Below are 26,173 nucleotides of genomic sequence, written 5' to 3'. Positions count from 1 at the left end.
TCAACAAAAATGGATTTATTAACATTTGTATACAGTTCAGAAAAAAAAGGTGTAACTTGTACTATAAAAAACATACACATGACACTCATGCAGATTCCTCTCCAAGTCACAGCAGTAATCTCAAATTATTCATGTTCAGTGCTTTGCACTACCTTAAATACTTGACCAGCAACAACACACATTTGCAGTCAATTTTCATCATCACACAAATCAGTCTTAATATTAGGTACTTTTCCAAAGTCTGTATCAAGCCCGATTAATCTCTTATCTTGTTCTTCTATCTTTGCTTTCAATTTTCGAATTTCTTCATCCTTGTCTTTCAAAGACTGCCTGAGATTCTGAATTACCTGAAATTCAAACAAGAAATGTTTAAGAAACCTACATAATGTAAATTCCCCTGTGTGGTCAACTTTTCATTCAAAATGTCTGTTGTGATGGTGAAAACATTGAGGTCTGTTTGTGAAACACTGATGCCCCTGTGTGGCAGCAAAGTAATTCTGGTACCCAAAGAAAGGTCTTGTAATATGGAATACAAATGTGAAATATGAAAGCCTGACGACTAAGCATTAAAAAAATATGGCGTAGGTTAAAGTTTTCAAAAGTAGATCAAAGTCAGGAGGTCAAACATTTTAGTACTAATAGAAAGGTCTTGTCACAAGGAATACGCATGTCAAAAATGAAAACCTTAACATTAACCATTCAAAAGTTATGCCTTAATTTAAAGTTTTTCCAAAACTTTTTTAAATTCCAAGGTGAAAGTCACAAGGTAAAACATTTTGATGCCTAAAGAAGAAAAGTCTACAAGGACTACACATGTGGAATATGAAAGCTCTATCATTAAGCATTCAAAAGTTATGCCTTAGTTTAAAGTTTTTCAAAAGCAGATCAAACATCAAGGTCAGGAGGTCAAACATTTTGGTACAAAAATAAAGGTCTTGTCCCAAGGAATACACATGTGAAATATGAGAGGTCTAGCACTAACTGTTCAAAAGTTCTGGGCAAAATGAAAGTTTTTCAACAGTAGGTCAAACTCCATAATAACCATAATAATGTTTGATGTCTTAAAGATTTTGAACAGACTTATCCAAAACCAGTCATTTGAATCATGACCTGAAAATCAGTGGGGGCCATCTACTCTTTACGGGGCACCAGTATACTAAATGTGTTGTCTGTCAGGGAAATGGTTCTCAAGAGAAGATTGACTGTTAACCTCAAAATCAATAGGAGTGCAGAATCAGTGAACCAAGTTTGATATCTGTCAAGTAAAGGGTTCTCAAGATATTGAGCAGACAATAACTTACTATATCAAGTTTGACATTGACTTTTTACCTTGTGACCTCAAAATCAATAGGGGTCATCTTCTTCTTAGGAGAGGTCAGTGTACCACATTTTATGCTTGTCAAGCAAATGGTTCTCAAGATATTGAGTGGGCAATAATTTACTATTGCAGGTTTGATCTTTTAGTTTAGTTTATTTATTTAGGAATAGGCACATATACAATATAAATACAAGACAATATCACAGAGGAACACATAGTTAAAACAAAAGTTGTTCTTTAAAAATACCTAAGATAAAAGGGTAAACTTTAACAGTTATTGGACTTTAAGAGCACAGTGAATAAATTAATGTATATGCCTATGCCAAGGATAACCCATGAAAGCCATATGGCTTATTTCCAATGGGGTCCTTCTGATCATGACATGCACAACATATTTATATTATTAGCATAACAAAATAATGCGAACAAGAAAGATATTCAAAGACATTGATTTGAAATACATAAGAATACTTTAAATATCTTACATTTCAACAGTGCTGAGTATTGAAAATTGCTAGAATACAGAGCTTTGAATAAATAACAACTGTAATAACTATGTATGAACAAGACAATGTGGATCAATAATACAAGAAGTCACTATCTGTCATTTTCTTCATTTCATTAAATGTATACTGCAGATTTGAATGAAAATTTATTGTTTATACATTTTATTTGATCAGGGAGAGAATTCCAATCTTTGATGCCGTTAAAATAAAAAGTTTCTGATTCCATTTTCTCAACCCTTGGTAGAAAGAAATTAAGCTTACTTGATCTAGTTGATCTGGATGAACAATTTCTTCTAAAATTATTTTTCAAATAATCTGGACATTTTTCATGAAAAATATTAAAGACGTGATTCAGTCGAAGCTGTTTGACTCTATTGCTAATGTTCAAATACTTCAGCTTTTCAAATACTTCAGCGTTGATACTACTTCTAGAAGATAAATCTAAGATAAATCTAATAACTTTGTTTTGAATACTCTGTAGTTCTTTCCTAAGCTTAACATCTTAACCAAGATGTACACGCATAGTCAATATGACACTGAATTAAGCATTACAAAGAGATTTCCTGGACAGTAGAGATAGACGTGATTTATGTCTGTATAAGAATTTCAGGCGTTGGTTTGCTTTTTTGATAATACCATCAACGATTTGTTATCCAAAATAACAAGTATTTGACACATGATTTACAATCTATTTTAATACCCTTACATTCTATGAAAAAAGAACTACTATCGATGGATTTAAGCTTGTGTTGTGGTCCAAACAAAATACTTTTTTCCCCAGATGAAGTGAGAGTTTGTTGTCCACCAAACAGTCATGGCATTTTTCTAACATTAATGATAATTTCTTTGCTATAATGTTTGTATTAGAATGAGAGAATAAAATAGCTGTGTCATCGGCTTATAATAAAACTTTACAATCAGGATCAATACTTGCACCAAGATCATTCACATACACGCACCCCGCATGTAACATTACATACACCAGAATTTGCATTCTTTACATAAATACAATTTGTTTTCTCCCTGATAAATATGATTTAAACCATTCAATTGACTTAATGCCGATGACATTCAATTTTTCAGAGTATTTTATGATCAACTGTATCAAAAGCTTTCTGAAGGTCAAGAAGAATCATCCCAGTGAAAAGGTTTTTGGCCGATTTTGATTTGATATGATCAGTGAGATGCACTAAACAGCTGTCTGTAGGAAATGAACTTCTGAATCCTGATTGAAATTCATATAAAATGCTACTATAAATAAGAAAACTTTCGAGTTGATAGTATATTGCTTTTTCTACAATTTTAGACACAATTTTAAAATGCTTACTGGTCTATAGTTTTCTGGTTTTAATCTATCACCTTTCTTGAAAAAAGGTTTAACTTTGGCAATTTTGAGTTCTTCGGGAACTGTTTCTTCTGATATAAACTGATTTATCAAAAATGTAATGGGGAGCTTAATGATAGGTGCTGCATCTTTGAGAAATTTGGCTGGTATCCCATCTAAGCCCGTACTTTTGGTGACATTAAGTCTACAGAGTTCTTTATCAACAAAATTTTCGCCAACATGCTTTAAAATGAATGAGGTTTCAGACTTTTTCTTGTTTTTATAGAAACTTTTAATGATATGGGAAGCTGCTTTGTATAAACCTTTGGGAGAGGGTAGTTTTTCTACAACCTTATGACCTGTTTAATGTCTGTCAATCAAAGGGTTCTCAAAATATAGAGGAGGCAATATATTACAATGTCCAGTTTGACCTTTGACCATGTGAACCCAAAATCAATAGGGTTCATCTACTTTTCAAGTACCAAGTTTGATGTCTTTCAAGCAAAGGGTTCTTAAGATACTGAAAGGACAATACTTGGTTTACATAACGACTGACAGGTGCAAAACAATATGCCCCCTCTTTTTCAAGGAGGGGGGGGGGGGGGGGCATAAAAATACAATACACTAAGTTGTGATCTAGATTACAGCTTAACAGCTAAAAGATAAAGTGCATGCCACAAAGCTAATCAAAGTCACCTTCCTCTTTTCCTAGGACTCTTCACTGTAATTTTAAAGCAAGCCAAAATTTATGATTGGAAAATTGTACACTACATATTTTTTTGACAAATGTAGCCATTTTATTCTTGGGGACATTTTTCGTATCTAGTGATCCTCCCTGGCCTCCAGGGCCTTGATTTCAACAAAATGATCAATTTTTGTTGAGATTTTTTTATCTCCCATTGGAATAGTCTATTTTCCATCATTTGAACAAACGTTGATCACTTTAAAATCAAATGATGTATGAATTTTGGTTGGCAGTCCAGAATTGCCTTAACTTTTGAAATTCCCAAAGTACTTTTACAGAAGTCAAAACTGAATATTTACTGACATACTACATGTATGTACAAATTTAATCAGAAAAGCTCGGACACTTCAACTCAGGTAAACAAATAATAAATTCACAAGTAGGGAAGGTGATACCTGGTCTTTGGTGAGAAACAATTCACTGTCCAATATCTCTCTAACAGAGGGCCTCTCACTGGGATGAGTGGAAGTCATTCTTTTCACAAAGCTGGCCTATAACACAACAAAAGTTATATATATGTAATGAATTCATTACCAACATTGTAAAATTTTCAAGATTTACAGGATACTTTGGTAATGTGGTTTTACAACTGAAACCTCGAAGTGCCAGATTAGAAATGGCCTCATTTACTTACATGTAGGGGCCATTCATGCAGGAATTCTTGATCTAGTTCCCTATTTTTCCTGAGTTGATCCATACAGTGAAATTTCTCCATTTCTGTTTGAAATGTATGGAACATTTCAAATAGTATGACACCCAAGCTGTATACATCACTCTACAAACGGAGTAAAAGTAAAAAAAAAAAAATTCCTCAGTTTGTTTTTAAAAGCAAGACCAGTGTATAGGCCAACATTGCCTATTGAATGACATTGAAATCAGCACATAATTATATAATCATGACATTGAAATCAGCACATAATTATATAATCAGGTCCGTGACATGACATTGAAATCAGCACATAATTATATAATCATGACATTGAAATCAGCACATAATTATATAATCATGACATTGAAATCAGCACATAATTATATAATCATGACATTGAAATCAGCACATAATTATATAATCAGGTCCGTGACATGACATTGAAATCAGCACATAATTATATAATCATGACATTGAAATCAGCACATAATTATATAATCATGACATTGAAATCAGCACATAATTATATAATCAGGTCTGTATTTTGTGCTGGTTTAGCAGTATGATTAGAAATGACATTGAAATCAGCACATAATTATATAATCAGGTCTGTATTTTGTGCTGGTTTAGCAGTATGATTAGAAATGACATTGAAATCAGCACATAATTATATAATCAGGTCTGTATTTTGTGCTGGTTTAGCAGTATGATTAGAAATGACATTGAAATCAGCACATAATTATATAATCAGGTCTGTATTTTGTGCTGGTTTAGCAGTATGATTAGAAACGAGCACAGTCTGACAACCTTATAATCGTACAAGGTTCCCTCCAATTGCTCGGGTGCTGCGTAAGTCGAGGTTCCCACTCCTGAGGTATGCTTCTCCCACATGAACTCGTCTGAAAGTGAAGATCAACACAACGGTGTGACACATTGCAAAGGTCTTTAGATTATTTCTCACACTAATTCCAAACAAAGTTTGTGATATTCCATGTTTATCATCCACTTACAACAAGTTGAAATAAGCTCGTATTACACAGTATATTGCCAGTTTGTTTGTTGACTTCATTGGATTGTTTATGTGGGGAAAAAATGATCAAACTTGCTAGGATGTATATTGTATACTGACCTAGTTTCTACCAAATAACTATGCTCACCGTATAAATCCACTGGAGATGGTGTCAGTAGAACATCATCTGAACCTTTCACAAGGTCATCTTTTGCAAGGCCAAAGTCACCTATCTTCACATGCAACTCCGGCTCATGTAGGAAAATATTTCTGGGCTATAAAAGTCGATACAAATTTGAGAGGCTAAAAATTCAATTTGTTTTCCTAAATCATTAAACAAGAAGTGTTTGTACTGTTGTAGTTCATTGTTTAACCAGTCAGATCAAAAATGGACCATCTATTGAATTTCAATTGATGCTAGTACCTTTAAATCCCTGTGAATAAGTCCATTGTTGTGTATGAACTCCACTCCTTTGAGAATCTGCTTAAATATCTTCATGTTGTATATCAAGTAATATTGTTGGTCTGAAATACAGTAAACATAGTTACAGTGAACACACCTATAATGAATTCATGCTTACAGTGAAGTGATTTGAAGTGATTCTCATTCCCTGTAGTTTTTTAAACATTATCAACTTATTGGATATAACAAACTAAATTTATAGCAAATCAAAATTGTTCTTAACCTAGCACTTTGCTATAAGCATGTTTTACTGTATTCAAAACATACATTCGCACTCGTCATCACCCTTCATCCAAATAAATCAAGATACACCAAATTAAATATACAATAACTATTACTTACTCTATAATTCCTATGTAGTTATACTAATTTATGTAGTTTATACTAATTATTCCGTAACTGCTATGATTTATATTAATCCTGTTTATTCTAATAACTTTTTAACTACTACAGTTTATTTCAATTATTCTGTAACTGCTACAGTTTATTTCATTTATTCTGTAACTGCTACAGTTTATTTCAATTATTCTGTAACTGCTAAAGTTTATTTCAATTATTCTGTAACTGCTACAGTTTATTTCAATTATTCTGTAACTGATACAGTTTATTTCAATTATTCTGTAACTGCTACAGTTTATTTCATTTATTCTGTAACTGCTAAAGTTTATACTAATCATTTAGTAAATGCTACAATTGATACAGATTCTGAAAATTCTGCAATTGATTCTAATTTTTCTAAAATTGCTAAAATTCATTTTGATTTTCTGTAACCTCTACTAATAATTCTATAACTGCTACAGTTTATTACATGTATAAATATGAACCAAACGTATACACAAGTCCCCTATTTATAATGAAACAAAGTACCTTTCAATCTCAAAAACATCTATATGCACTACTACATGATGATTTTGTGGGGCATTCAGAATACAGTAAAACATACTTATAGCAAAGTGCTGAAGATGAACAATTTTTACTGATATGTTTTACAACTACAGGGAATGAAAATCACTTTGCTGTAATCGTGAATTCATTATAAGCATGTTTACTGTAACTGTGTTTTACTGTACATTTGTTGAACCTTTAGAATGACACATTTCTATTACTATCTCCTAGGAATCTATTTTCAAGAGATGCATACAATCAAGAATGGCTAATTTTCAAAATCTGCATGTCAGCCATACGGTAAGGTGAATACATGATGCCAGGGTTCACCATGAACACATACATACCAATCTGATTTGAACACTTTTGATTTCGCTGCTGAAGCCAATCTTTCAATGTAAGGCTGCACAGTTCCATTTGTATAAACAAACTAACATTGATCTGAAAGGAAAACATAATTGTGCATGCTACTTTTGCAATTTTTGATAAATGTCGATTCTTAAATCCATTACCATTTTCTAACTATGTAATGTGCACTGTATACTGTACATGTATAAACAGATAATTTACTGTACTAACTTCAAACTTTTGAGAAGTCTCGTCTTTTTCTTCAAGAAATGGCATGTGATCATAACTAATACTTCGTTTCACTTTTAGCTGCCTATTCCAAAACCTTCTATTAGAATCTACAACATCCCATGCCTGCCCTCTATCAAACGTCTCTGTTGCTTGCAAAGAAGAGTAATTTCCTGTGAATTCAGACTCAAAAAATTTCTTGGCACAACTATGTTTGGGTGGCTTTTTCACCAATCCAATCTGGAGACTGCCTGCATCATCACTACTCTTGTCATTCAGTAGACATGCTTTACAGACACTTCCTGTCTCACTGATATCTAGTTCCTCCACAAAAAGGCCCCTGTATAAGTTATGTGACGTTGAAACAGAGACATTGTTCTGCACTACGAAGTTTACTCCCTCACTAGCTCCTGAGGCTGCAAACACTACACTGTCATCTGTCTCTTTATCTCTAGGCTGGAAACTGTCAAATGTACACATACAATACAAATGGACATTATGATTTAATACAGAAATTGTAATGCCAAAATGTTTGAATCAATAATTTCAATTACCTGAGATCAGCTGGAGAAGACAAGGTGGTACTACCTGCAACATAAATACATTTTATCAAGTTCAGTTTTATTGGGAGAGTGGGGGGATTTTTGTTTTGGTCTGTTTAAATTATAAATGTTTTAAATGTAAAGTACCTGATGAGGAAGTTGTCTAATTATCTGGTATTTTAATTTTCAATAAGCCAATTTTCAAGATGTTTAAATACTGTTCATTCTTTATTTCATTTATGTTTTTATTAGGAATTTTTATACATTTGTTTGATGCATCTTAAAAAATAATTTCCGAAAGTAGTGCACTACTTATCAAATATAAAAGAGTACCACAATCAGCATCAAAGTTCCTTTCATATTCAAGCCAGGCTGCATTATATCCCACAATGTTTCCATGTTGTAAATTTGCTAAAGCTTTCACTTCTCTCAAAACCTTTCAAAGTAAATTTCAAAAGTAAAATATACATTCATTTGAAAGCCATGTAAACACAGAATTTAAATTCATACAAGGCCAGAAAAAGAAATTGGGAATCTAATGTACCCTCATCCAGACTTCAGGTTTAGAATGCTTGAACTTGATCCTCTTTATGGCATACATCCTCCCGTCCAGGTTGTGTTTGGCCTACAACAGATATGTGGATACACAATACTTTCATGTGCTCATTAATACTGCACTAACCTACAATGGGCGATTTCTGCTGTTGTCCATTTTTTGTGGATAGGAAAAATCTGCAAAAATTACAATCACAAAAAATATATATTGTTACATAGAGGTATAATGTAACCGCAGAAATGGAAGCATAGAATATAATTGGATACCTTTTAGGGATCAGATTGCAGAATTTCCACCCACAGAAAATACCCAATATATGGTATTCTCCCATATAACAGATCTAGTATATATTCACTTTTCATACTAGTAAGAGGATTAAAACATGCAGCTCAGAGGGCACCACAACAGACAAATGTTATATGATAAGTTCATTTGTATAAATCTATGTAAACTGCCTCCAAACCAGAGATGTACCTTGTATACTGAACCAAAACCTCCTTTGCCAATTTTGCCCATCTCTGTGAATTCTGTCCGGTATCTAGATGTCTGCATTTGCAGCATTTCTTCGGTAGACATAAAAGACATCTCACGATGAATTCTGCAAAACAGTCAAGAGTCTATAGCAGCACTGCTCAACATGACAGTGAAAATGTCTGGGGCTGATGGCAATTTTAAACCAAATTAATTCTAGCATATACACTGCAGAATTTTCCCTTACATGTTGCAATGCTGAACGAGAACCGATACACTGCAAACTTCTTTCTCTGCGATTAGAGTGATTTGTTTCTAATTTTAGAATGAAATTTGTATGAGTTATTGATGATCTAGTGGAATGAATATCATCTCATAATTTAGGGACCTTTTTTACTCAAATATACGTTCTAACTTGAGGACCCAAGTTTTGAAAGATATTTCTCAAAAATAAATATTTTTAGCTAGTGTATCTGGACTCCTTAAGGCCAATTCAACTTTATTAGTAGATTATCATCCAGGGTCACCAAAAAGTATGGGGCAGGTGGGAGGATTTTATTTTTTTATTTTTATTTTCTGGGGAAAATGTTAAAGACAAACAAATTCTTTTTCAACAGATGTGCATCATTTAACAGTTTAATGCCAGATGGATATCAATGTATGCTATTTTCACATACGAATTCCAGGCTGAGTTTTAATTTCAAACAGAAATATACCTAACTTCTTCAACATTTACACCTGTAAGAACGTGAGAAATTAAGACAAGAGGCCCATGGGCCTAGAATCGTTCTTTTGATACATTGTAGAACAGGCAAAAATTCTCACTAACCAAGATTCATCAATTAACAAAGTTTGATGATGATTTATGGTATCTTGTGTTTTCATGTTTTATATGTACAATGAGGATAGGTACAGCTTTTAATGTTTTATTTATTTTCTATGTATTATGTGTATAACATTCTGTTGTAAGGTATGTATGCATTATAAAGCACCTTTGAGCGTACATATTGTATGAAAATGGTGCTATATAAATATGGTACAGTGGAACCCCGTTATTACGTTCCCCCTTTAATACGTTAGTCCGCATATTACGTTGGAATTTCAAAGCACAAAACCATTTCTTAACAAACCTATATAAAATAGACCTCGTTATTACGTTGCCCTAAGATGCCGGGACTCGGTATTACGTTGTAAAATTTCCGACAAAAACGTAATAAACCCCTAATTATTCAATAATGATTCTCAAAATAATAAGCCATTCACACCTTGACTGTCTGAGGCAGTCACCACGTAAATTTCCTGGTCTGTTTGGGGATTAGAGACGCTTGACTGATCACGCTTCGATAGATCTAGCGACATCAATACAGGTGAATACCTCGTATCGAAGCCAGTGATAAACAATTAAATAATGTTTATTTAGACATTGTACTCTATGAAATTTACTTCATTTTTCATATTTTGATAATCGAAGAAATAATTTCTCAACCACCTGAGTGTTCAGCATAGTGTGATTACCTTCGCTATTAAAACTCTATTTACGTACAGCTTTGGTACCGAACATGAAAGACAAGATTTATCGTAGCATTGTTAAAACCGCTTGGGTAACTGCTTGGACATAGGTGACGAAAGGTGGTCAATTAAAAAATTGTCTGTTGTTTGGACATGCAGCTTGGGTGTTCGTAAATCTCGTCCATACATACACCAATCAAACTGTCCTGTGTTATCAGCCGATTCGCGCACGGCATTCACCTCAGTGAATATTCTAAAATCCCTTGATGCGCACATGATTTTAGTGCCATCATTTAGCGTTATAAATGAAATCTTCGTGCATCATTATATATTTTTTTTATGTGGATTGCGCTTAAATTGTTCTCCGTGTTTATCGTTGGTGAGAAAAGTGTGTAAGTGTTGGGTATCGTGTGCGTTTTGTGTCTATAGTTTTGTTGTTTTGGGGTGGGATTTTTTTTTATTGTGTTGTGTATTGTGTAATTAGAGAACTTAATAAAATGATGTTTTGTTATTTTTTTTAATACGAATGTTGAATACGAACCGGAACGAGTTATTTATAGAAATTTACATGAACGCATTGTTTTAAAGTTGAACAAAATGGCGGTCCAAACGAATGCAGAAAAAACAACGTTTATCAAAACATCCTTATGTATCCTACACCAGAGATAAAGAAAAGGGATAAGAACATGAAGAATTACGGATATTAAAGATAAGATGTAAATAAAACAAAGTATAATAGTCTTTTAAACAAAGAAACAGTAAAGATATATTCACACACCCCTTCACGGAGTACCAACGGACGATATACAATTTCCAAATGATATTTTTAACGGATTTCACTGGGAACGTTTATTACGTTGCCCCCGGTATTACGTTATTTTATCGTGACAAAATGGAAAACGTAATAACGGGGTTCCACTGTATATTATTATTATTAAGTCAAATAGTACCTGAAAATTTCAATGTAACTGTCAAAAAGTAGGTCACGGTGACCTACTTTTGGTCGACACACTGAAGACTCAAGAATGCATCAACTGACAAGTCAAATAGTATTCAAATATAGCCGTCAAATTCCAAAAGAAGGCCAGTGACCTACTTTTTGGTCGACACACTCTGAAGACTCAAGACCTATCAACTGACAAAGTTTGATGATTGTAAGTCAAATAATGAAATAGCATCTGAAATATTCAAATATAGCCGTCAAATTCCAAAAGTAGGTTACGGTGACCTACTTTTTGGTCAACAAACTATAAAGACTCAAGATGCATCAACTGACAAAGTTTGATTATCCTAGCTTTCATAGTGTCCAAAATATGCAGCTAAAATTGAAAATGTGAAATTTGAATGTCTGTAAAAATCAAAAAGTAGGTAACTGTGACCTACTTTTTTTATAAATATGTTTCGAGGCTTCTAGACGCATCAACTTACAAGGTTTGATGATTCTAAAACTCTCGGTATCTGAAATAACAACCTAAAATGTATTCATAAATGATTAGCCATAAAATTCAGAAAGTAGGTCATGGTGACATACTTTTCACATGACGCAGTTCAAGGTCCCATGATCCATCAACTGACAACTTTTGATGATCATAGGCTCAACAGTGTCCAAGATATGCATCAAAATCCATTTAATAATAATTACCTGCGAAATTCAAAAAGTAGGTCACCATGACCTACTTTTGAGACAACATGATATTAGGTCCTAAGATGCATCAACTGACAAAATTTGATGATCCTAGTCCTTATACTAAGCAAAATATCAAAGTTTTAACAAAACAAAATTTAAGGTCAACTTTGAAGTGACCTTGAGACTACACCCTTTGCCCCAGGATGATGCCTTGAACAATTTTTTATCTACAACCTATCCTCATCCTTATGCATAAGTTTGGTGATAATTTGCCCATTGGTTCTTGAGAAGATTTTTTAGCAACCACTACTTTTGTTTGCATTTTCCTAATTATCTCCCCTTGTTAAAGGGTCACAACCCTAGTTTTAGTACAAATGAAAGCTCTTGGGCCAAGGATACCCTGTGACAAATTTGACAAAAATTGGCCAAGGGGTTCTTGAGATATAGCTCTTTTTCCAAAAAGTTGACGCACACCACACGCCAGACATATAATTAGCTCTTTGAGCCTTCGGTTCAGAAGAGCTAAAAACCATATAGATCTATTTTCTTCACGTGGCTTTTCTCGTTGCTATACCAGAAATGTAAACAAGAAGTGTAAATACCGGAGTCGGACTTGAACATTTTCCGGAAATCGCAAGTTTCGCAAAATAAAAAAATTCGGGGCGGGTAAATTTTTGAGGGACGGGTGGGGGTGATAATCCATCAATTATGTTGAATTGGCCTAACATGTTAAAATGCACAATTTAACAAAATAGTCTTGCAAAGCTTACCCATGTAAACTGCCATTAGGAATGTCTTGACTGGAATTACATGTACTTGGTAATGCAGTAGTCTATAAAGACATTTTATTCCCATGTCAATTTCAATCAATAATTCCCAGAAATGATGCTTTCAAATTGTTATCATACAAGTCTTCAGTAGTTACTTACCTGTGAGACTTTTAACATGGCAGCCTTCAGAATGTGATTCATAAAATAGCGGTATTGTGCTCTGATGCTCTTCATCTCATCCAACACAGTGAAGGGGGAGACATATTGATGTCGAACAAGCTGCTCAGAGATGACTGGGAAACAAAGATTGAACACGGTGAGAAATTCATCCAAATGTATATCAATTATATTTGACTGACCATTTTCCTAACTTTTAAATCAGAAATACATAATAATTAACCAAAACTTAGAACATCATTCTATTTCAAAAGGTAAACATAAATTTTCACTATAGTGTCATTATTTAGTTAGGGTACCACGAAAATGACAACATTTCATATTTGTAACAATTTGTAGGAAAACAAAGAGAACACACATGCTCCAACAACACTTGTTGATACAGTGGTATCGATGGATCAATGAAATATGTGAGCATGGTAATGCCTGTGCTCTATTATTTATATAGAAAATTTTAAAATTTGGAACTTTTAGTTAAATAGAGAAATAGTGAGGATAAGATTGTTTTGTGATTGCAAAGAAAAATTGTACCAAGGCTAAACAAGCCTAATCAATGCCTACATACTTTTGACAAGCATGAATTTGTTTTTATTACTGTGAATTAAGTCAAAGTGGACGTTTCGTATATTTTGAAAGTTTTATTTTAATTCTAGTGTCTTGTGGGACATACATGTATATTTGTATAAATATACCAAATATGGTCATTTCTATTATTAGCAGAGCCAGTACATTTCAAAGAGAGCTGTATAATTCACACCTTTACAATACAGATTTGATGATGGATGTGTCCATATTTTAGCATTTCCTTATAAAATTGTATGGACAATGATGAATTACTGTATGTATATTTACTTTTGTGAATTCAAATTTTGGCACAGTTAGAGCTGATGCACTATTTGGCACAATCATGATTTAACCGCTTGGTCTACGTATGTCGTATGATAACAGATAGAGAATTTCATATTTTAGCGCAACTGTAAATTAGTGCTCTTGCTTCACGGTAATCCTATGACTATTGCACGACTCTAATAAGTCATCGCACAAAACAGTATCCCATTGTCATATACACTTTGAAACTAGATATTAACTACTCTCAAGATACACACCCTGAAAAAGTTGCTTCCCTTTTTCAGAATCCTGTGCATACATCAGACACAGGTGTTCCAGTATGGAGATCATGAGCAGATGAGAAGGGACCCGGCTTGGAAGTACATTTCCGTGTTTGCCATTCTCTGTTTTTCCCGACATTGATTCCTTGCCTGTCATGTCCACATTGGACTGTGATGAGTCTGGTTCTACAATCCAAGAAGACAATGAATTTATCAAAACAAACAAACTGGATTTTTTTGTAAACATTTAGTGAAAACAGACAGGTACTACAAGAGAAATGACAATTAAAATGCTTGCTCTTGAAAATTTTGAACCTATGTAGAATAGTAATACATTACAAATTAATTTAGTGATCAAATATGGTATTTCAACATCATCATACAACTCGTTATATCTAACCAGAACTGTAGTCCATCACTTAGTAGAGTTTTGAAACAACGTGTCGACTGGGACATTTACACAAATTCTTATATGTATTTTAATCAAGTAAAATATAAATTTCATAACCTTCATCATATTTGTCAATCTTGATGCTTGCTCTATTTCCAAGTCGGAACAATCTCTGTGTAGGTAAAGGTGAATGGGTATGTAAACCTTTATTCTGTTCCATTTTCTCCTCACACTGACACAAGTTTTCCTGATATCAAGAAATGAAGGTGAACTGTCCAAATCTTTATCCACATACTGTCCTCAACAGTTCTCATGACCAGCTGGTTCTCCTGTGAATCAAAATCTGAATTAATGGCATTGCTGTTACAAGACTCCCTTTGTCATGTACCTTTTGATATCACTGTCAAGTGTAATCTCGCTTTAAAAAAATCAATGACATAATTTTTCAGTGTCACATTTCGCAGAAAGCTTTTTAACATTTCATTTTTATTCAAACATGTATTCCTATTGAAATCAAAAAGAATATATAATCTTTTTAACTAAAATAAAAGCTTTTTGAGAACCAAACTGAGTGTTCATAATTCAAACCCAGGACAAGTAACATGTCAAAATAGATTAACAGCGAGCAAGCGTTGATTTCCTTGTGACATTGATGTTAAAGTTGTGGAAATAACGTGTATGTTAAGTAAATTCAGGCATAGTTGAGTTGAAACTTCAACTGAAGTGTAAACCATGACCGGTTCCAGCATTTACACGTTTTCTAGAATCAAAACACGAAGGTTTGCATGTGGAGAAGTGTCTGTCCACTTCTCTAATCAGGGTTCCAAATTACCGCTCGCCCATTCGCATTGGCGACTAAACTTTGCTTGTGGGCACCCAAAATTTCCGTTCTCGTCGCCCACTTGGTGACCGTAATTGTCCGATCAACATTTTTCTTTCCGACCGATCCGAGTCCTATTATAATTGAAGTTCAATTTCCGGTTGAGGTTTTGCCACTTGGCGAGACATTCCTGGGGTATCAAACCTTCCAAAATGTATTTAAACCAGAAGTTGAACAACGCAAGGGTTACTTCAAACGAAAAGAAAGCTTCTGCTTTTAACCAAAGTGGAAAGAAGGGGAGAATATGGCTCGATGACGTCGAAAAGGGGATGACGTGCTGTGTGTACAAAACATGACACGAAAGGTCCAATTGTTGTGACAGCTTGCCCAAGTTATAAACTTGACAGCATCGTAAAGCTGAGAAATTATGAAATAACATAAAAAGTCTGAAGAAACGTGTGTTAAAGTCAGACGCCGCGAAGATCATAAAGTCCATGAACTCTGATATTTTTGCTAGGTTGACAAATTGAGAGTGGAAATGAGAGGGGTATTTGAAAGAATTACGGAGAAGGAAACAATTTAAATATTGATATTTAATTTTTTAAATAAATTGCAATGTGATCTGATGTTTCTTTTTTCTTGTAAAAAAACACACCATGTTATTTAATTTCATGATATGTGTGGGCTTCTAAAATTTCATGTGGGCTAACAGGATTTCTTATTCAGGGGCCCACTTGGCCCCTAAGGTATTCAGTCCAAGTTGGAACCCTGCTAATGAGAACAGAAGTTACAAGTACATTAAGTATGTCAGACACTAGGGGTGTGTATTGCTCAAGATTTTCCGATACGATACGATACAATATTTTCTGATGCGATATCCGATATATTGGATTTTCAATGTAGTTAAGCATTTTCTGAAGTAAAATATAAAAAAAAATTTTAAAAAATGAAGTTGTTTAAAGGAGACATCTCGTGTTTTCAAAGTATACAGAATTATGTGCATTCTATCTTCCTTATGCTTATAGAAATTAATTGTAATAGTTCGTTCACTGAAGTATCGCGATAATTAGCCACAATATGGACTTAAATCTAAGCCCCGATTTCAAAAAGCCTAGTTAATTAGATAGGTAGTCACGTGGTACAGTGACGTCATATGCGACCTTCGTCGATCAACTTGTTGTAATAGTAGTGTTAGATATTTTCAAAAACTCGGGTTTTAGGGGTCTAATTTATTTCCCATGGATAACATTTATTTCGATGTTGACAAATTTCCCGAGTCTTATATCTTTTAGCCACCAGTGCATACAAATAGCGACCCAAATGTAGCGAGGAAAGCGAGTATGAAATCTGCATAAATTTGCGAGTAAATAATGTTTACATAAGATCACTGTCTAAACACTATTTGGTAATGCCATTTCTGTAAACAACTGTAATTAGCGTTGTTGCTTTTCTAAAATAAACAGAGCAATTATTATTAAATTTATTTTTGGAGAAATTAGATAGGCCTAAATTATAATACGATTATGTAGCATTGACAACTAGGCCTACTGTCACGGGTGCATTTCGGAAAAAAAATATAATAAAAATGATCAAACTTATTGTGAAAATCACAATACTTTTAAATTTTTTTATTCAAGCAATTTTTTTGTTATCTACACATTGTTACTTAGGAAGTGGGAGCGCGGCGTGCTGTTGTTGTAAACACGTACGCGTTCCTTAAAAAAAAAATGAAAGCATTATAATTCAATTCAAAGTTGGGAAATGTAATATTTTATTATTTATAATTGAAAGTTCTATTATCTTTTATCTTTAAATTTCTTTTTTAAAACTACCAGTTGGTAGACACTGCTAGCAAAGTTCTGCCTATGTTGTTACAAGGTGAAGGTCAGTTGGTGCGAGTGTGTATTGAATTTGATAACAGAACGGAAAGCATATGCGGTAGGCCTATATGTAACAGTGCGAAGCTTCGATAGACCCATTTTCTCACAGTTTATATACGTCTTTGTCCAAGAGCTTGTTTGAAAAAGTATAGGGACAAATTCTACTGGGTTTTTTATGGCAAAGTCGTTGTGCCGACAAAAAATATTCACGTCTTGTCCCTCATACCTTCCTTCGAAAATTGAAAAAAACACAGTCCAAATCATCTCTACTGACAGCAAGTACACCCTTAAACGGCACAAAACACCCCAATGCAGTGTTATTTACAAGCCGTTAATGTGATAATTGTTTGTTTGTCAATTAAATCTAATCTGTTTATGAAATGGCTAACAACTGTTTTCAAATCTTCTCGCTCGAGGTCGCATATGACGTCACAGATAATGGCGCGTAAAATATCGAAGAAAATATGCATATCGCAAGATTTGAATTTCATCGCTATCAAACTCAAAAACTACGCAAAATGTTTCTTTTAAAACACATGTAAAGTAGTTTTAGGCATGAAATGAATTAATTTTGCTGAAAAAATTTAAAAGTTTAAAAACATGCGATGTGTCCTTTAATATATCTTATTTCATAACAAAACAAACAATGACAATTAAAGTCTGAGGAAACTCCAATGTCACAATGTAAAAGCGAGGATTAAGTCTGGGGCATCTCTGATGCGTCACAATGTAGCCTAAAATAGGGATTAAAGTCTGAGAAATCTCTGATGTGTCACAATGTAAAAGCGAGGATTAAAGTCTCCGACGTGTCACAATGTAAAAGCGGGGATTAAAGTCTGAGGAATCTCCGATGTGTCACAATGTAAAAGCGAGTATTAAAGTCTGAGGATTCGTGTTCCAATCTCTCACCAGAGGGCGTTACGCTATGCTCCACAACACCTCTGTTATCGTCTGATTTACAAGAATTTTGTAAAACGCTCTTTGAAAATAAAATAAATCCGCATCATTTTCATAAATAAAACATAAATTTATGAGTTAAAAACACATTGGTAGGTATCGAAACGCTGTATTACGTTAGTGTAACCTCCATATTTATGGAACTATTTTGTCTTGTCAAATGTATTAATTTCACTTTCTCTTCGTAACTATGGACTCTACATAAAAGTACATTACAAAAACTAGCGAGATTATAATGATGAAAATCTGACATTACACAAAGAACAGAAACGTGTCTTTCTGTTGTAGTCAAAGACGCTATTTTGTCCGTGCGAGATCATGTGGTTAGCCGAACTATTTATCAGACGATAACAGAGGTGAAAGTGAAGCTTGCGTAGCGCGCCCTCTGGTGAGAGAATGTTCGTGTTCCTGTTAGAAGCCATTTTTAAATTATGAACTTCGATCCCGACTATTAAAAGGGCTATTTTTAATCCGACATTATATCGTATCGTAGAAACACCGTATCGTATATCGCTGGACAGGCGTATACCGGTACATTTCGATATATCGATATATTGATTCACCCCTATCAGACACACATTATAGCAGGGTTGGCAAAAAGTGGTCAATATGAGTATTGACCGGGCCAGTGGTCAATACTGGTTAATACTGGTCGATTTAAAATTATTTGGTCATTATAGTCTGTGTTATTTATTTTAAATGTTTGAAGTGACCATTATGGTAAATACTGTAATTCATAACATGCACTATCAGTTTATAATATACTTATAAGCCATAATATCAAATAAATAATGTACAAATGACTGTTGAATTGGGGATGATTTAAAAGTTTCTGTTCAAATTCCTTAGTTTAACAAGAACTACCTATAAGTATTGTTTCATCAATCTTCATTTTAACTGTTGAATAAACATTTGATGTTTTCATAACAATAACAGGCACACTGGTCATCTCTGGTCCCAGCCTATGCTTATCAACACCTGTCAACTCTGCTTCCTGTGCTCAGGTAATGTCTGACTACCTTTTATTCTTAATCTGCCCAGGTACATGTATTAAGAGGTCTGTCTCCAATCGTCAAGCTATGCTATAGAACTGTGACCCTCTGGTAGGTACTGAAGATATTGCAGTCAGTTTCAGCAAACCAAATATATTAAACTTATGAAATTACATTTGATTATCTAATAAATAATATTTATCAACAATTGATCCATATAATGAAAAGACTTAATTTATCTTTATCTTTGCAAGAAATGTTCAAAAATAGGAAAATAGTTTAAATCACAATTGACCATTATTGACCACTTGGGGAGTATTGACCAGGACGGTTAAAACCACTGGTTAAAACCGGGGGTGGTTTTAACCGCCCAACCCTGCATTATAGGGTCCAAATCTACCACCTACGGGCTAGGTAGAAAATTAATATACTTGCCTATTTGTATGCACTTACACAGTAATAGTTTTAAAATACTACATGTTAGTCCATATAGTTTCATCTAGACCCCTTAAACAAAATGCATGGGATGAAACCTACTTCCTAGGGGAAATTTTCTAGATCCGCTCATATGTACATGTGGCTGCACTCTATCAACAAATTATAAGTAATAAAACTACATGCTACAATAGCAGAAAATAACACAAATGAGTATTTATAAATTTTTATTCTAGCACAGGCCTCTGAATTTCTATCAATAAGCCGTTATATGATTAATCAGAGTGATATATATACCCCTTCTATATATAAATACATGTATTTATATATAGAAGGGGTATATATATCACTCTGATTAATCATATAACGGCTTATTGATAGAAATTCAGAGGCCTGTGATTCTAGCTAGTGTGTTTTCAGATATTTTCACAGCTCATGATGCATGATGCAACTTTCTTCAACTTGGCAAATCGAGCGTCGGATAACAGACAATACAACAAATTTGTACACTCACTTGGTCTGCTATTCTGGGGGGAAAACAAACAAACAATTTAGGTTTTACCTTTGGTCTAGAGTAACTTGGTCCACTGACAACTCCAATCCAATGCAATGTCGTAGGAGACATCCAAGGAGTTCCGATTGGAGATTGCCGTCGAGAATATTCGAGTATTTATTTTCTACACTTCGAACCCGATCGAAACTTTTTAGTAGTAAACGTGCTAGCAAGTTGTGCTCACTGCTAAAGGAAGGGTAGTTTCAGACAACCCATTTGTATGATTATTTCTTTATGCAATATTCATTTTAAGGGGGGGGGGGAGCACAGGCACTCGACGTTTTAAATATCTATAATAAAAAAATTGTCTTCCCGTAAACATAATATTATGTTATGTTTAGAGGAAGACAATTTTTTTTATTATAGATATTTTAAAACGTCGAGTGCTAATGACAGTGATAGTGTTTTAGTAAACTTTCAGATTTCGAAAGTTCATATTTTTTAATAATGGGAAGAAGAAAAATTGTGCACACGAGTCCTGTTAAAATTTTATTTACCCCTTTATGAGTTACAATGGGCCTTACTTAAATTATTATTTGGAGATATCTTTTAACACAAAATAACTAGTGAATGCGTCACTTTAATTCTATAAATCCTCACTCTAATTGAATTGTCTCTATAAATGAACAGAGGAACTCTGTGATTAGATCATAGACCTTATTACCGATGTGCAAGGTTTCCTTTCTGAAAGTTTGCTAAAAACTGAATAAAAGGTGTACAAACAATTATGTAGGTACATGTATAATATCGTTGACACAGGGAATTTCGGGATTTCACTGCTTTCACTTGTAGCCAGTATTAGAAACAGGGTACCAACCCCGCAAGTCAGACACAATTTGCGGGTTGAAAATTGGGAATTGAGAAATTTTAAAATTGGGAATTGAGGGGGGGGGGGGGGGGAGGGGGGCTCTTCCTTTTCATTTGAACACTTCGCGGGGGAGATGTTAATCTTTCTACTCGACTTTCTCTATATAAAGAAAAATATGGAACATGATCTTTGCTCATCATGTGAAATATGCAAGTCATGTACGACACGACAAACCTTATTTCGTGTTATAAAATATGAACAATGTAAATGAGGATATATCCTATTTGAAATACTTAACCCTTTTGTATTTTTCACATTTAATTATAGCCACAATTTATACTTGGTAGAAACCTCTTTTTAAAATTGTATCTGACTTTTATCAGACCGGTTCTGGGATAAAGTTAAAACAAAAACAAAAACTTCATATAGTTTTGCATATTCTTAGTTACTATGTTATCCTCAGTTTAATATTATTTTATTTCTTTTTATGTATATATTGTTCTTTGCTTTAGTTTGTTTTACCTGAAAAGCGCTTTAGAATAATTGTATTGATTGGATAAGGCGCTATATGTACAATAATTAATAATAGCTATAGGAAGAATTGTTTTAGCACACTAAAATTGATGTCTCCCCTTCCATTTCCATAGTTTTTAAACATTTTATATGGATCATCTTTATTTTAAAAAAAATGGAAAATTAAGAGTTTCAGTACATAACAGTCACCTATATGTATATGTGGTCCAACCAAGGAACAGTGATGTTAACAATATTCCTAACATATCAAAAGCCTATGTCAAAAGTCAAATAACTTGTGGTCCGGGAAAAATGGCCCGAAATTTTTTTCATTTGACCTTTACATAAAGGTAAAGGTCATCAAAATGACAAGCCACACACTGTCTTGTCATGATATATCCACATATGATACCAAGTATAATAGGCCTATTTCAGAAGACAAAAACGTTGTAGACCGGACAAAATTCTATTATTTGACCTTTACATAAAATGTCAAGGTCGAAATGTCATCAAAAATGGCAAGCGACACACTGTTTTATTATGGTTATCAAATGCCTAGCCTAAAAATTCTATTATTTGACCTTTACATAAAAGGTCGAGGTCAAAGGTCATTATAATGGCACGCGACATACTGTCTTATCATAGTGTACTTACATATCAAATATCAAAGGCCTATGTCAAAAGACAACAAAATTATGATCCGGACAAAGGAAATGCCCCAAAATTTATATTACTTATCATGGTATACCCACATACCAGATATCAAAGGTCTATGTCAAAAGACAAAAACGTTATGGCCCGGACAAACTTTGAATGAAAAGAAGAAGAAAAATTCACACTAAAACAATATGCCCCCTTTCTGGGGAGGGGAAACATAATAAACCGTTGTTGTCCAGAATGGACGTTGTGCTTCAGAAATAAAAAACAACTGGCTCCATAACCATAAACAAGTACAAACTCAGGTAAAACATTGGATATTGTATCCTTGACTTGTTAAATCTAAAATCTACTCTCAACATGAATTTTATTGGTTTTTTATGGATTGATCTATTTAGAAATTGGACTTTTAAAAATGTTCATGGAGCCTGGTCTTTCAATTATAGTCTCTAGTGATGTGATTTCTTTCGTTTGAGGAACGAATTAGACAGAAATCAATTTCTACTTGGTAATAATAATTATTCCGGAATTTGAAAGTTTTCATTTCGAATACCTTTTTAGGTATGTTCAGTCATGCGGTTCAATAGAACCGGTTTCAATAGAGTACGTGGTTAAATCAGTTTAGGACGACACGTACAGCTGGTAGCACGCCTAAATTTTTGGAAATTTTTATTATTTTTTATGTATGGTATTATACTACATGTATAATAAAGCTGCTACGTGTTGTTGCTAGTCCAATTTATGTGTTGTGTTATTTATTACTGATCTTGTATCAGGAATGAATGGATTTCAAAGTAGAAAATCACTATATACATGTATGCACTTAGAAACAGGGTTAAAATCACTAGCAAGTAGGAAGAGAACAACTAAATTAATTACAATTACTGCGCACTTCTGGCTGTGTACGCCAGAGAAAACTTACATAACGGAACCGCAACTTAGGAGAAAAGAACCCTAAATCCAAACATTTACCCTTTTTTCTGTATGAATACTAGTGTAGTTTTCATTAAACAGCTGTAGTTGCTTATTGAGTGACCTACTGAAAAAAATCCGATTACAAGAAAAATCTGTTTCATAAAGGTTGTCAAATTCATTCTTTTTGTGGATTTGACTCATTTGATGAAACAAGCGCCCGCGAGCGAGGTCCTCCCCCATCGAATTTGATATAGAGAATCTTTGCATGTGCGATATAGTATCCCTAAAAAAATTCATTTGATTATCAAATATTACAAATCATTAGCCTGACCAACTAGTACTGTAACAGTATGTATGGATCACCAACTGTGTTTGAGGAAGTTGTCATTCTTGAAAGTCGGATTTTGAATTAATACCGACAGAGCGCTTGAAGAACATTCAACAGCCCATCATCGCTGAAACAGCTGCTTGATAGTAATCCAGTCAGTATAAATATGAAGTACAATGCGCACATACATTCGTTTTACATCTTGAAAATGAGGTAATGACTTTTTAACAAAAAAATGTTAGGCATACATCAAAAAATCTAGAATAAGTGAATTTATATCAATTAAGAAATGTTTTGATAGCTTTTTTAATGTGATTTAAAAAAAAAAAAGAAAAAAGTAACACAAGTGTTCGTGATAAGATTGTATCTATGAAATATCAAAATTTCAAAGTTTGTTGAACTTTTTGTTTTATCAAGACATTACGTTCTCTGAACAGGTACCTTGGAATTCTTCTAACGACAGTCATTGGATTCGTCCTTTCTACGGACATTTGTAAGTCGCGGGCACCTGCTGGCCACGTCAATGGCTGTAGTGTCCCCTCCTTCTTGCCTCATCCTTTCATCAGAGTCTTTACGCCTTCTTGTGATAAGCACGACGTCTGTTACGACTGTGTGAGTACAGCTATGCTATATAGCTATTGGTGTATGGGTATTCAAAGTATATTGTTGGCGTGTTTATATAGAATATAATAGGAAAATAAGTAAAGCATGGTTCAATACTAATATTCGTACATTTTCATTTTGTTGATATATTTTTCTTAGAAAACCAAATCTTTGAAAAGGATGGAAAAAATAATTTTGTTGTAATAATATTTTCAGAATACAGTTTATAGATATATGTTATATATATTGAAAGCTTCAATAAATGCAAATGATATGAATATTCAACCGAGGTTTATTTCCTTACATACACGTATATAATATGTGGAAACGTGTTGTGTTGAATCACAAAGTGAAAGCGTTGCAATTACTCTACTAACTCTCCATCATATTTGAATCGTTCTTGAACATCATTTCCATGTTTCAAAACTCTAAGATATTCTGCATTAGAAGGTAGAAAATTGAAACATTGCGTAAAACCGCAATAAAGCTTTTAAAAGATAAATGTTTTCGTATCAAATATATAAGGTGGTGGATAAACAAATAAATATGTATGAAGATTTGTTGCACCATACTGTACATTTGCATCACTTCTATTTCAAACCATGAATGGGTGTAATGAACAAAAGGCATACTTTGGGGAAATTCAAGAACTTCATACAATTCTTTGTGTATGGATATGCCACTAAAAGTTTACTCTGCTCGACTCTTAGATACGCTGGTAGTTTATAAACATGTGTAAGAGTAATCAAAGATTGTATCCATGCTGAAAATCACCAGCATCATCATCATATTTGCAGACGATTGTTTTGTAGGCGGTTCGTCATGGGATCAACCGAAAACAATGTGATGAATCCTTTCACCGAGAAATGAACACGGCTTGCTCAGAAAGACGCAAAAGATTTTTATTTAACAGTCTACGAGATGAGGCTTGTCGGCTTTCTGCTCAGCTATATTTTGACGCAGTGCGTCTCGCTGGAGCCACGCATTTTCTGCACTACTCTCCCGAATACTGTGAGGAACAGTGGGTAAAACAGTGCTTGCCAAGCGTGTAGAGTGAAATAAAATGGCCGCTGTAATAAATCTCAGAGTTCTGTTTTCTTTACTCCCACGAATACAAGTCCGGGGAACTTAAAACCTAACACAATAGCTCTGTCTAAATAGCCTTAACTCTTTAGGATAGTGTTCAATGTTGTACTTTCCTTTCGTTATGAACATCTAGATCATGAATGACATGAAATCTGAAAACAAATTCGATATTCAGAAAAATACTAAAATTTTAAATTAAAACTTACTGACTTACTGCCCATTACGCCTCTGGCGTGTAGGGCAGCAACGAAGTCTCTCCATCCCTGTCTGTCGGTTGCCTTCTTTTGCAGAGTTTCCCCAGGTTTGATGGTAGGATTCATCTCTGCTTCCACTGTTCGTCTCTATGTTATCTTAGGCCTTCCTTTCTTTCGTTTCCCCTCGGGTGTCCAAAACAGGGCTGTTCTTGAGATGTTATCTTGGTCTTTACGAAGGACATGGCCTATCCATTTCCATCGTCTCTTTGTTATGATCATGGCCATGTCTTCTTGTTGACATCTGTTGAGGAGGTCTTCATTTGATATCTTCTGTGACCAGAAGATTCTTAAGATCCTCCTCAGACTCTTTGTATGGAAGGTTGACAACTTCTGTTGGTCACATTCTGTTATCCTCCAGCACCCAGACCTATATAATAATATTGAAAGGATGCAACTTTTGTAAAGATGGAGTTTAGTGCGGATGGTGTACTGCCCTGATCTCCATACAGTTTGTAGGTTCTTGAAGGCTGTCCTTGCTTTGCAGAGTCTTAGTTGGATATCTGCCTCTGCACCACCATCTCTGCTTACCACGCTGCCAAGGTATGTAAAGGTGTTGGCATTAGGCAGTTCCTGCTCGCCTAACATGACTGGTGATGGTCTACTGATGTTCAATGTCATGATTTCTGTCTTCTTGACATTGACGTTCAATCTAATTTGTCCTGCATAATTTTGTAGTGTGTTGGTTTTCATTTGTATGTGCTGATGCGTGTGAGGGAGCATGGTAATGTCATCGGCGAAGTCTAGA

The 26,173-nt window shown here is 34.1% G+C and overlaps 2 protein-coding genes across 3 annotated transcripts; one reads left to right on the top strand and one right to left on the bottom strand.

The window, feature by feature from the left end:
- On the bottom strand, positions 1-20,407 carry LOC125648387 (eukaryotic translation initiation factor 2-alpha kinase 1-like). 2 transcript variants are annotated; one of them, XM_048875437.2, is made up of 17 exons: positions 20,274-20,407; positions 14,745-14,956; positions 14,234-14,422; positions 13,110-13,243; positions 12,951-13,012; positions 9,048-9,171; positions 8,562-8,642; positions 8,351-8,453; positions 8,030-8,063; positions 7,479-7,938; positions 7,247-7,340; positions 5,976-6,076; positions 5,700-5,826; positions 5,350-5,441; positions 4,528-4,668; positions 4,289-4,384; positions 1-347 (listed from the first exon to the last, which is right to left on the bottom strand). In XM_048875437.2, the coding sequence occupies exons 2-17, from the start codon at positions 14,845-14,847 to the stop codon at positions 189-191; spliced, it is 2,100 nt and encodes a 699-aa protein (XP_048731394.2). In that variant the 5' UTR covers positions 14,848-14,956; positions 20,274-20,407; the 3' UTR covers positions 1-188. The 2 variants fall into 2 exon arrangements, with proteins under 2 accessions (XP_048731394.2, XP_056011854.1); XM_056155879.1 differs by lacking the exon at positions 20,274-20,407 and adding an exon at positions 19,304-19,431.
- A 3,236-nt stretch (positions 20,408-23,643) lies between these two features.
- On the top strand, positions 23,644-25,168 carry LOC125664893 (uncharacterized). Its single transcript, XM_048897691.2, has 3 exons — positions 23,644-23,698; positions 23,923-24,097; positions 24,901-25,168. The coding sequence occupies exons 1-3, from the start codon at positions 23,652-23,654 to the stop codon at positions 25,138-25,140; spliced, it is 462 nt and encodes a 153-aa protein (XP_048753648.1). The 5' UTR covers positions 23,644-23,651; the 3' UTR covers positions 25,141-25,168.
- The last annotated feature ends 1,005 nt before the right edge of the window (positions 25,169-26,173 follow it).

The sequence above is a fragment of the Ostrea edulis genome, chromosome 1 (genome assembly GCF_947568905.1).
Source record: "Ostrea edulis chromosome 1, xbOstEdul1.1, whole genome shotgun sequence".
Classification (NCBI taxonomy): domain Eukaryota; kingdom Metazoa; phylum Mollusca; class Bivalvia; order Ostreida; family Ostreidae; genus Ostrea; species Ostrea edulis.
The sequence above is the reverse complement of the archived record's forward strand: the minus strand, read 5'-3'. Positions and strand labels throughout refer to the sequence as shown.